This window comes from Chelonia mydas, chromosome 3 (assembly GCF_015237465.2).
Source record: "Chelonia mydas isolate rCheMyd1 chromosome 3, rCheMyd1.pri.v2, whole genome shotgun sequence".
In the NCBI taxonomy this organism is placed as follows: domain Eukaryota; kingdom Metazoa; phylum Chordata; order Testudines; family Cheloniidae; genus Chelonia; species Chelonia mydas.
Genome location: NC_057851.1, coordinates 3,508,888 through 3,521,548, shown reverse-complemented (window position 1 = coordinate 3,521,548; position 12,661 = coordinate 3,508,888). Strand labels below are relative to the sequence as shown.

Sequence of the window (12,661 nt, the reverse complement as noted above, 5' to 3'; positions counted from 1 at the left end):
TCTATACTTTGTTTTCTTTCTTTGGGATTGTGGCTTCAGTTTTGTAACTCGTTTGTGTGTGTAACATCTCTACATTTAAATAAGTAGGCACTAGCAATTTTGTAACCACATGATTAGAATCTAGTTTAATAAATTTTGGTAACCATTGTGCATAAGCCTGACTTGTTTCTCTGGTTTACTGTAAAGCAGCCAACACAATTAAAGAACCTCAGCCGTTTTGGCTATAAAGCCTGGCCATTAGGTGAGAGTACTAAGAGCCTAGCGTTGAGTTGTGCCGCCTCCACGGGGCAAACTCTTGGGGCACCTGTCAGTCAATCCTGGCTGCCCGCTGCGAAGGAGCTCTGAGCTCTAGCAGTTAAAGTCACGGGTGTGGAGAGGCTCTTAGTGCTGCCATTGGGGCACCTGTCAGTCAGTGTTGACTGCCCGCTGCGAAGGAGCTCTGAGCTCTAGCAGTTAAAGTCACGGGTGGTTAGGACCTTGGGGCATCCGTCAGCCTAGCCCGGGCTGCCCGCCGCGAAGGGACAGTGCGTCCTAGCGGTTAAAGTCACGGATGGTATAAACGGGCATAGCTGGCACCTCACCAAACATCCCTGGCCATCGGCTAACATAGGGTTCACAAAAAGAAAAGGAGGACTTGTGGCACCTTAGAGACTAACCAATTTATTTGAGCATAAGCTTTCGTGAGCTACAGCTCACTTCATCGGATGCATACTGTGGAAACTGCAGAAGACATTATATACACAGAGACCATGAAACAATACCTCCTCCCACCCCACTCTCCTGCTGGTAATAGCCCATCCAAAGTGACCACTCTCCTTACAATGTGTATGATAATCAAGTCGGGCCATTTCCAGCACAAATCCAGGTTTTCTCACCCCCCCCCCCCACACACACAAACTCACTCTCCTGCTGGCAATAGCTCATCCAAACTGACCACTCTCCCCACACTGTGCATGACAATCAACGTGGGCCACTTCCAGCATAAATCCAAGTTTAACCAGAACGTCTGGGGGGTGGGGGAGGAAAAAACAAGGGGAAATAGGCTACCTTGCATAATGACTTAGCCACTCCCAGTCTCTATTTAAGCCTAAATTAATAGTATCCAATTTGCAAATGAATTCCAATTCAGCAGTTTCTCGCTGGAGTCTGGATTTGAAGTTTTTTTGTTGTAAGATAGCGACCTTCATGTCTGTAATTGCGTGACCAGAGAGGTTGAAGTGTTCTCCGACTGGTTTATGAATGTTATAATTCTTGACATCTGATTTGTGTCCATTTATTCTTTTACGTAGAGACTGTCCGGTTTGGCCAATGTACATGGCAGAGGGGCATTGCTGGCCCATGATGGCATAGATCACATTGGTAGATGTGCAGGTGAACGAGCCTCTGATAGTGTGGCTGATGTGATTAGGCCCTGTGATGGTGTCCCCTGAATAGATATGTGGACACAGTTGGCAATTGGTTAGTCTCTAAGGTGCCACAAGTACTCCTTTTCTTTTTGCGAATACAGACTAACACGGCTGTTACTCTGAAGCCAGTCATAGGGTTGCGAACCCTCCTGGATTGGCAGGAGCCTCCCGGAATCAGCCTCGATCTCCCGGTGGCTATTGAAACCAAGCCGGGAGATTTTAATAGGTGGCTAAAAGTTCCGGGGGCTAATGCAGGCTCCCTACCTGCCCTGGCTCAGCATGGCTCCCAGAAGCAACTGGTACATCCCTCTGGTTCCTAGACACAGGGGCAGCCAGGGAGCTCCACACGCTGCCCCCGCCCCAAGCACTGACTCCGCAGCTCCCATTGGCCGGGAACCACGGCCAATGGGAGCTGTGGGGGTGGCGCCTGCAGGCAGGGGCAGTGCGCAGAGCCCCCATGGCCACCGCTGAGCCTACGAGCCAGCTGGTCGCTTCCGGGAGCCGCCTGAGATAAGCGCCGCTCAGCCAGAGCCCGCACCCCTCACTCCTTCCTGCACCCCAACCCCCTGCCCCAGCCCTGAGCCCCCTCCTGCACCCAAACTCCCTCCCAGAGCCCGAACCCCCTCCCGTACCCCTTCCTGCATCCCAACCCCCAAGCCCTTCCTGCACCCCAAGCCCTTCCTGCACCCCAACCCCCTGCCCCAGCCCTAAGCCCCCTCCTGCACCCCAACCCCTGCTCCCAACCCCTTCCTGCACCCCAACCCCCTGCCCCAGCCCTAAGCCCCCTCCTGCACCCCAACCCCTGCTCCCAACCCCTTCCTGCACCCCAACCCCCTGCCCCAGCCCTTAGCCCCCTCCTGCACCCAAACCCCCCCCCCAGAGCCCAAACCCCCTCGCGTACCCCTTCCTGCACTAGCCCTAAGCCCCCTCCTGCACCCAAACTCCTTCCCAGAGCCCAAACCCCCTCCTGTACCCCTTCCTGCACCCCAACCCCTGCACCCAAACCCCCTGCCCCAGGCTCAGCCCACAGCCCCCTCCCCCACTCCAGCCCAGCAAAAGTGAGTGAGGGTGGGAGAGAGCGAGTGACGAGGAAGCTGGGGATGGGGCCTCAGAGAAAGGGCCTGGCCTGAGGGAAGGGCCAGGGCAAGGGTGTTTGGGTTTGCGCGGTTAGATAGTTGGCAACCCTAGGAACAGAACCTAGGTCTTCCGTCGCCCATTTCTCTATGCACTAGGCCCCACCGCTCAGCTCTGTTCCCTGGTTTGCACCAGCTGCTCCTTCCACAGAGCGGGTGGCTGGTTATGGGGCTGGGTCCAGGCCTCTTCGCCCTCTGCACCGAAACACCGCAGCTGCCCCTCGCCTCGGACCCACGCCCTGCCCCTGCCGGCAGGGGAGCCGAAGAGACCACGGCTGGTGGCTGATGCTGGCAGCCAGCGAGCGAGGCGTGCTCCACCTCTTGGGGTTGCTCGCTGCTCCTGCACCAATGTGTTATGCAAATTACCTAGTTAACGTACAGCATGAACTTCAGCTGAAAATATCAGGCTTCACTGCCAGTGGCCGGGAAAACCTGGCCACGAGGGGGCTGGGAGCAGGGTATCAGCGCCCCTCCCACGGGACATGGTTCTCCTTCGCCCCAGGCCAGGCCCAGCTGCCATTCCGGGGGCTCTCCTAGGGGTCAGGAGCTCCATGGCTGCCGGGCTCCCAGCAGGGGGTACAGTTGGGGGGGGGGGGGGGAGCGGTGGCTCACGGTGCTCTGAATATCAGGGAGGAACCCCAAACTGGACGAGGCAAACAGGAAGCCAGGGCAGAGGGGAGTGCCAGGCCCAGGAGGGTGGAAGAGAGAAGGATCCGAAGCTGGGAGCGGGGTAGAAAAAGCAGCGAACAGCAGCAGCCAAGAGTGAAGGGCTTTGAGCTAAGACCCAGTTTTGCAGGTGACTGCTTGAGGCACGAAGTCATTTGCATCTCTAATTACAGCAAGCCCAATTATTGCTGGCCCTGTTTGGAACTTAGCAAACTGGGGCAGTCAGGTCTGCTCCCAAGCCTGGCTCTTGTTCCCAGAGGGGAGGAGGGGAAGCCTGCTTTTTGACAGTAAACATTAGCGAGGAGGGTGAAGGAAAATCCAGCGGGCGGATTCAGTCTCCTCTGGTGTAATGCGTGCGACGGGAAAGGAAGAATTTGCCTCATACATGGGGAATGTAGAAGCAGCAGCGTAATTGGGTTATTAGCGAGGCAAGTCAGGACTCCTGGATTCTGCTCTCATCTCACCCTAGACTGGCTGTGACATAGCTGGGCAAGTCCCTTATCCCTCTGTCATGGGGGGAGACTGAGCCGCGGAGGGTACATTTCTTTACCGGACGTGGGTGTTTTAGGGAACCTTGGATGGTCATGTAATACGAGCTAGCTGGACAGGACTCACATTCTTCAGCTAAAGTTCTGGGAGGTTGGGGGAATTTCAGGGCAACTGACTTTTGAACTGCAGGATTTTATAGCAGCTGGACTGCACTGGAACTAGGGTTCGTGAAGGGCGTTGCACTGCATCACCACCACCTTTGAGGCTCTCCAAAGCGTGATGTTTCCGTGCACTTGCTGGAGACATGCATAAGGCACCCACCTTCTGAATGGAACCATTGGACTGCATATGCCGCAAGTCAAAATCATGAGTTGGGAGCATGCAACGCTGTCTTCCACCTGGGCAGCACGCTGTGGAATTGGTTCATTGAGAGCTTCGTGGGGCTGGGCCCATGTTTTCTGTGTGTGTCTGTGTGTTCGGTTAATTGACAGCTGGTTCCTTTGGTCACTTCCAAGTGCGTGCATGCACTGGAGACGTGCACCTAGGAACCTCCGCCGGCTGTCTGATGTTGTGCCGGCCCCAACGAAGCATCTCCCATTGAGGGTGTGTGATCTGACCCAAGCAGACTGACCGACCCTCAAGCCGATTCTAGAGTTAAAAGGATGAGACCGCCCCTCTCAAAGGCAATTGGACAACGGGTTCTACTGAAACCAGCAAAAACAGACGAGAAAACCACTAAAAGGCTTGGAAAATTTTATTCTTTACTGAAGTTTTATTTTCAATATTTATTTTTTACAATAAATATTTATCAGCAATCGCCTTTAACAGATTGGCATTCAAATCCACAGCAGTACTCTAAGCTCCCAACAAGAGAGAGAGAGAGACATGGATCCTGATGAGAAACGCAGGTTTGGCAGAACTCTGCATTGACAAGACAATATTTATACTGTATTTTTCTGTTTATTTAAAGCTCTGTACAATCAGTTTGCTTAGCGGTGACTGGTCCCGGCCAGGCTATTGGCTTACCTGGGTGGGATATGACGGGATGTGCTGGCAGACCCACTCGCTGCAGTGAAATGACACGCAGAGGTGCTCTGAGCAGTGATACCAGGCCACAGTCACACAGGGCCAGGCTCAGGAAACACGATGGGTCCACATTACAGTTACTTGCCCCGGAAGTTTTTGTTTCTGTAGGCGGGGGGTGTGGGGAGTGTCACGGGGGTTACTTCCCCCTTAGCCCAAAGAGTGAAGGGAGCAGACAGTTGTATGCTAAGAGTCAATTAAGATGCCCCCTTCTTACTCAACAGACCTGCACCTAAGTGACAAGTCCCAGTGAAAGTCAGATACTTCGGAAAATCCCACCCACAGCTACTAGCCTTTTCCATTCCAACGCCATTAGCCCTGCAGAGCCCGAACGAGGAGGATTCTGCTCTGCTTTGCCTTCCGTTGTATGGGCGTAACTGAGGATAGGGTGTGGCCTGCACTGTCTCCATTGCTGGGGATGATACATAGCCGGGAAGAGCCCAGCTCGACTCTCAGATTGAATGAGCAGGGCTGGCAGGTAGAAGATCCATTTGATCTGGAAGCCTGGGAGATACAAACACGGAGCCCACAACGTCATTGTTACAGAGTCACCTTCCCGAGCACTTTCAGCTCGGGTCTCCCGCCCGCCTGCCCCCAAAGCACACCATTTGGTTTAGTTGACTCTGCACTCAGTTAAAGGCTGCCCTGGCAGGGGATGCGGTGTCAGAAAGAACTTCTTGCTGCCCAAAAAGCATGTCACACTGGACCAGTCTGACCAGCTGTCAAGTAATAACAAATAGGTCCTGGCAGAATGGAGCGAATGAGGCAGATTTATATCTGGAAACGAGACCATCACTCCAAACCAAATGCACCCGAACAATTAACGGGTGAGTAACGACTAGCACTACCTATTAATAGATCTTTATTCCTGGAGCATGTTCCGTAAGACGCCAGGATGGTGGCTGGCTGAGGTACAGGTAGCAAACAGCTTTCCTCTGGGACGCAGGTCTGCTAAGAACGTGATGCGAAGTGATACCTCCCTGTTCTGTTACGTTTTTTCGCTGCTGCCCTAAGACAGGAAACAGGCGGCACTGACAAGTCCCGCTGCACTGGTGGGTTTTTCTGATTTAATCAAGACCTTGGTCAGCAGCAAAGAGGTTAAACAAACTTCTGTGGCAACCACGCTCCAAGTCACCCACAAACCACGGCCGCCGCAGCCCTGGCGTGGCGCCACCGCCGATACAATGCTGTGAGGTAGATGGGTACAGGAGGCAAGCCGGGTACTAGCAAAGGCTTCCTTTGGCTACTACAGCCCTTGCCCGGTTTGCTGTCCAGCTGCATTTCAGCAAAGCACAAACAAGCTCTAAGACAGCCCAGCTGATCTCAGCCCACCAGCCCAAGAGGCCCCCAGCGAGCGGGCACACCACGTAAAACGAACACCACCCACGGCAGAGAAAGGTTCTCCGGTGGCTTTCAGCAGGCAGATGGTTTACCATCATCCCAGTGCTGCACCACAAGGAAAGAGGAGCAGGTCTCCTTTACAAACAAACCAAGTCACCTAAATCCAAGTTGCTTTTTTATGCCACTGTTCACCACAAGAGCTTCACAGCTGTTCAAGTTACGTGCCTAGGAAGTGGCAGTGCTGAGTGTATCTTTGAAGGGCAAGTCTACGTTACGAGGCTACACCGATGCAGCCGAGCTGCTGTAGCGTGTCTGGGGAAGACCCACTGTGCCGACGACGGGAGAGCGTCTCCTACCGACAGCGCCAGCGTGGTCAGCGCTTAAGTCGATGTCACTGGTGTTGCTCGCGGGGGTGGGGCGGGGTGTCTTTTTCACACCCCTGAGCGATGTAAGTTACATCAACTTAAGCAGTAGCGTAGACCAGTCCTCAGCGTGTAGGAAAATTCCGCTGGGCCACAGCTTCCAAAAATGCAACATTTATAAAAATACAACAAATCTGATGGGTCACTTTGGAAAGTCACAACAGGCCAAAACATTCTCACCTGGGGGCTAAGGTTTAGGAGCCCAGACAGAAGACACTGGATTTTTAAAGGCCAGTTCTATTTAGGAACTTCAGTATGGACTGCAGGAGCCTAACTCTGGAAACCCAAGATTGAATATTTTTGCCATAGTGACCAAACCCCCCCAAACTGCATGAACATGAGTCATTCATTTAAAAAAAAAAAAAGCCATGAGATTCTGTGTTGACTGATTCCCCATCGGTACCCTAGATCAGGCAGCGAGCACGATAAATTCACAGATCAGCCACCGTACAGGGCACAGCAGGCATGGGAAGGCCAGGTACAATCTCAACACTATAGTTCCTGCCTTCCCTATTGTTTGCACCCGATGGACCAACTACAACAGAAATGCTTGTGAGGGACGCTAACTTGGACCACAGCAGCTACTTTCATTAACATACCAGTGACTTCAGAGAGCTGTTAAACCTGCACATACGCACCCCAGCTAAATGCATGTCCCATGAGCCAGATTTTACAGTCATGAGGGTGAACTCTGGGGGTTGGCAGAAGACTTTGCATGGGATTTGGGCGGGACGGGACTGCAGGCTTGGGGCAAACTGCAAGCCTGCATTCCACACGCTCAAGACGACAGCATGGAAATGAAGCTGCGTGTGTAACGAACCGTTTTTCTGAGTGGAAGAAGCCACGTGATGGCATCTGTGTCCGCTCCCAAGGCTTCCAACACTCACTTCAACCAAAGATCCCTAATTGCAGGAACGCGATGGGTCCAAGTGTCTTCAGCAAGCCACTGGTCTATTTTCACAGTGCTCCGGCTAGTCTCTAGCACAGGAACAGGAGCAGGACGTTATGGCAACCGGCTTGTGGAGATTTAACGACAAACCGAGTTAAGACATGGAACAGTCCATTTTGAAGCCACTTATGTACACTACCTGACTCGGGCACATGGACAGCCTAGAGGTGTTATTCCCCAAGGCTCAGCTCTTCCTGCCAATATTCCAGGCTAAGGTACAATTTACCTCACTGAGTATTTCAGAGATGGGAACAAGGATGACCAAATCCAGCCCTTCACTAGAGAACGAGTTTATCTTTAATGACCGAATTAGGAGAAAACAACAGTTTTCTTTAAAAATAAACCAACCCAAAAGATTTGCTCCCTCACACACACACACTTTTGGTGGGGTGACTGTGATTTTGTCTGTTTCTGATCGAACATTTAATGCCCCAGAATCCATGACATCAAGCGTATCAGTCACTACATTCAGATAAAAACTGCGCAAATGAAAACCGTTTATTGTGTTGGGGGGCAGAACGTGCCCAGAGAGCAGAATCGGACAGGTTAGAGTTCATCCTGGCCTCATCTGCCTGAACTCGAGCAGCATTAAAACTTGTTTCTAGCATACCTTGATAGTAGATGTTTTGCTAGCCCCAACATGCAATAAGTTAAGGCACCAAATTCCATGACTCCCCAAAGATAAGCCTGTACACGTAAAAGGCAGCTCCAGGTTTTGAGACATCCTGCCTAAGAAAGTGTCAATAAAATGCATGAAGGCGTTTAGATTGCAAGTCCTGCTCTAGCTGCCAGCCTCCACACAACGGACAGGGTGTTTTTTGCAGGGTTTGTTTCCATGCGCTGCCCAAAGGAACAGTTCAACGTACTACTCTGCAGCCAGAGGAACAGAGCATTAGGGAACCGAGCAGCCACTGCAGTCTGAACACTCGCAATGTTCATGCCACCCAAGTCCGAACACAGCCGTGCTGCCAGGGGAGTGGGGATGGGGAGAGGAAATGGGACCTGCGATAAAAGGAAATGCATAACATTCGGCTTCATGCTTGGGACCCTGAAATGTCTTCACGTGACTAGTCATGGGGAACTGGCCCAAGTATTCCATGATCCATCAGCATGCAAACGGAAAAACCCAAGCTCAGCAACATCGCTGCTGCAAAGGTGGATTTTGCAGTAGGAAAATGTTGCACAGATAGTTAAACTGTGTGCCCCATTTTCAACAGCTGGTTTCAAATTCTTAACTTGTAGTTCACAAGAAACATTAAGTTAATTTGCCCATAATTATATATTGAATTCAACAGTTACGAGTATCAAAACTTCAAGCACAACCCAATTCCTCTGTACACTTAAGCTTTTTCTGTACAATGTCAGTAATATATATATGAGAGAGTAAGCTACTTATTTAATAAACTCCGAGGGGGGAATAAAAGGTTTTTTCCTCTCCCAGATGAACACCTTCCTCCAGTTCCTGACGTACAGTCATGACACACTAACAAAACAACTAAAACGTGTTTAGTCCAATCGCCCCCACAGCCAAAACACATGATGGGAACACCTGGAGATGGAAGCAGTGATGATATTTTCCCACTTGAAATTAAATTCTCCCCCATGTGTCTTGCAGGGTGTACCTCTACCCGTCACTTATGATCTTGTACAGGACACTACAGTGAGAATTCGAGTTCAAATTAAAACCAACCTATTTACAAGAAATGCTGTGAACTGACTTCTGGATGTTTTGTTTCGTACAACTTGCATGACAATGATTTAAATTTACAAAAGAAAAGTGTTAAATAGTAATTACAGTTACGTTTTCCTAGTGCAGGAGACTTTTCACCCACAGAAGGAATACACCATGACCAAGATATTACTCCCCAGGTATGAATGAATTTGTTCCCACAATACATTATATATGAACATTCGTTGTGCTTGCTCGCTTCCGAGTGCAGCCTGTCCAGAGCCTGGGTTTAGGTTGCACTCTTCATTCAAGCACAAATCTTCATTAAATACAAGGAACAGAAAAGAAAAATCAGCACTCAGTCTTCACCACCACGCAATTAAATGAATTAAAAAAATAAAACCACTGAACACAAACGGCTTAACAGATGGCAAACAGAAAGATCTCACGGGATGAGATGTGTGGCCTAGTCATGGGGACAGGTGTGACCTACATTAAATGAGAATATATTAAAAAAAATCACCTCTACTTTTCCCCAAATAAAATATCCACAAGTGTATATGCATGTCAGCTGTTGTAAGAACTATTCAGGTGCTTTTCCAAGCTGTGGGATTTGCCACAATGCAGTTATCTGGAGCGGAGAGACTGCATATATAGAGATCGTCCCACCCTTCACAGGGACGTGCACACAACTTGTAGTTCATACCGCAAGTCTGAAATGAGACAAGCTCCATGTAGCATGTAATGACCCTCCTTCCCCCTGCAAGCCAACCCTCTTGCATTAAATGAGGTTGCACTGATTTATCAGAAGGGAGAATTTGGCCATCTGCTATTTTAGCTCTTGCAGGTGATTATAAGCCACCCTCCACCCCAAAATAACCATTGCTCCTAAGAGCTCAAGTTCCCTTCATGGACTTGTGATTAAAGAATGCATGTGGCCAATGTATGGTTAACAAGAAGGATACTGTCAGGATATGGTCCCAGTTACCCACAGCTGGAAAAATGGGGGATGGGGGGGGGGAAGCTGCCTTAACCACTTAGTCAAACCCCTCAATTTCCAAATCATCCTAATGGAATATCATTTGAAGCTTCTAAACAAACATTTTGCATGAATGGACGTGTGCGTGCACGCCGGGGAACATCAAGGGAGAAAGGTCATCTGACAGGGTCTAACACTAGACAGCCGCGTGTGTGACGAAGACGTTCCTCACTGACCCTGCAGCTCAAACGTCTCCGTTACAGATGTGTTGAGGCCACTGCTACTAACTCGGCTGCCAGACTATTTTTGGTGACCATGACAGGTTTAGGCACTCTGCGTTCTGAGCGATGCCATCCATGTTCCCAAGCCAGCTCTACTGGTGCAGAGTTGGGGCTTGAGGGTGTTCAGCTAGTCTAATATACAGGAATAATTGGAAAGGCTACTCCCCTCATCTGGTTTCACCATAGGGCGGTACGTGTTTTCTCAATGGCAGTTGGGGATCTAGCCCCAGTGCCAGCCCCCGCTGCCCCAGCGTCTGTCCAGAAGATCGATGTAGGTCTGTGGTGATGGTTGAAGTTCAGGCTATTTCCAGCAGGTATTTACAGTACTTGTGCAGACTGCAGGCTGCTTTTTTCTTCTTCTACTTCCAGTCAATCCGTACTGTGCTTCTTTAGCGAGAAAGGCCGGATGTTGAAATGTTTGCTCAGCTGGCTTACCTGGGAGAGAGAGAGAGAGAGAGAGACATGTCAAATGCAAGCAATACATCCGCCAACATGCCTTCCACCTCTGCCTCAAACAATCCAGGGGACTCAAATGGAGCAGCTCAGTATTCAGGCCCAGGACCATAGGGATTTGGCAGAGTGCTGTATGTATGGGAAGGATGCATAGCACCTGCCCATACTATGCTCATCCCCAGCCAGGGCTATTAGTCACTCCCTTACAGAAGCCCCTAAGGGTACATCTACACTCCAGTAAACTGACTCTGGCTTGCAGGGGTTGGGCTGTAAAACCGTGGTGTAGACATCTGGGCTCACATTGTAGCCTGGGCTCTTGGACCCCACGAAGGAGGGAGGGTCTCAGAGACGCTGAACATCTGCACTGCAATTTCATAGCCCCACAGGCCAACCCCCGTGAGCCTGGATCAGCTGATGCGGGCCAGCCGCCAGTGTTTCACTGCAGTGTAGACATCACCGTATGCACCACACGACAGACCAAGCAAGCCGCATGTGCAGCTAAAAAGGCTGAATCACCCCACATGGGTGCACGAGACCTGTCTCACAGGAACACCATGTTCCTGCTGTGCACGGCCAGGCCAGCCACGCAGGACACTTCGCAAACTGGAGTACTTCTCTGAAATACCCCTCTCTCCACTGACAGGATGGATTGTGATAATACCGGCAGGCTCCCCCCAGGCCAAAGCCTCTGGTACACAGGGCCCACAAGCCACTAGTCCAGACTGGGGTGGAGCAGCTGCACCAACTCCGCACTCCACCAGATCGGGGGACGACTGACTCTCCTCCAAAGCATGCCACTGGGGTTTGCACTGTGGGGTCCAGCATTTGACCCTCTAAGAGGTTGTGACTAATCAAATACTTCTCTGGTCTGGCAATTCCCAACAGTCCATCTAATGCAGTGCTGTGCTTTGCTGCACGGTGACCAGAGGCAAGCGCAAGTAACCCCCAAGGGGATCAGTTCTGGGCAGGCTTCTCCAAAGGAAATTTGTGCCCTAACCCTCCTCACCTGTTAGTGGCTGGTTTTAGCCCTGAAGCATTAAGGTTTCTACACCTTACCAAGAGATTTGTAGCCTACCCAAAGTAGCTAGATAGTTTCATTACACTTTTTTATGGAATCTTACACTCTTGGTCTCAAATGGTATCTTGTGGCAGTGAGTTCTAAGGCTAATTGCACATTGCACACCAAATGCATTTCCTTTGATCAGTTTTTAAGTTTAGTTTACTGTCTTTCCTCACTGAACGTGCACTTGATCTTGAATGCGTCTGGCCTGCTGTGAGCTGTGAAGCCGATGCTCATAGAATCGTAGAATAGAATCACAGAATCTCAGGGTTGGGAGGGACCTCAGGAGGTCATCTAGTCCAACCCCCTGCTCAAAGCAGGACCAATCCCCAATTTTTGCCCCAGATCCCTAAATGGCCCCCTCAAGGATTGAACTCACAACCCTAGGTTTAGCAGGCCAATGCTCAAACCACTGAGCTATCCCTCCCCCCCTCATACTTTAGCTAAAAAAGTAACAAGGGCATATGTAAGTCACTCAGTTGAATACTAGTCACACATGAACTGCAAAAACAAAGAGCAGAGGCTGGCTTGCTTCCAGAGCGCGGTAGTCAGAAAGCAGCTACACAGCACCCTCTCATAACAGTGCCGGCACTAGACTGTCCTGCCTCGCCACTCCCACCAGACGACAGTAAAAACAGGACATTGGTATGTAACTGTGCCAAGAGACAGTGTGTCTGAGATTTGGAGACCCGCTTTTAATTATCCTTGAGAAGCCTCCTCTCGCAATGAC

General features: G+C 50.7%; 1 protein-coding gene across 1 annotated transcript in view; it reads right to left on the bottom strand.

The window, feature by feature from the left end:
* Positions 1 to 4,430: 4,430 nt before the first annotated feature.
* SELENOI (selenoprotein I) overlaps positions 4,431 to 12,661 on the bottom strand; it is a 64,828-nt gene continuing 56,597 nt past the window's right edge. Inside the window, exon 10 of the mRNA XM_037893741.2 lies at positions 4,431 to 10,853. Within this exon, the coding sequence (XP_037749669.1) occupies positions 10,737 to 10,853 (117 nt within the window). The 3' untranslated portion in view covers positions 4,431 to 10,736. The remainder of the gene's footprint in view (positions 10,854 to 12,661) is intronic.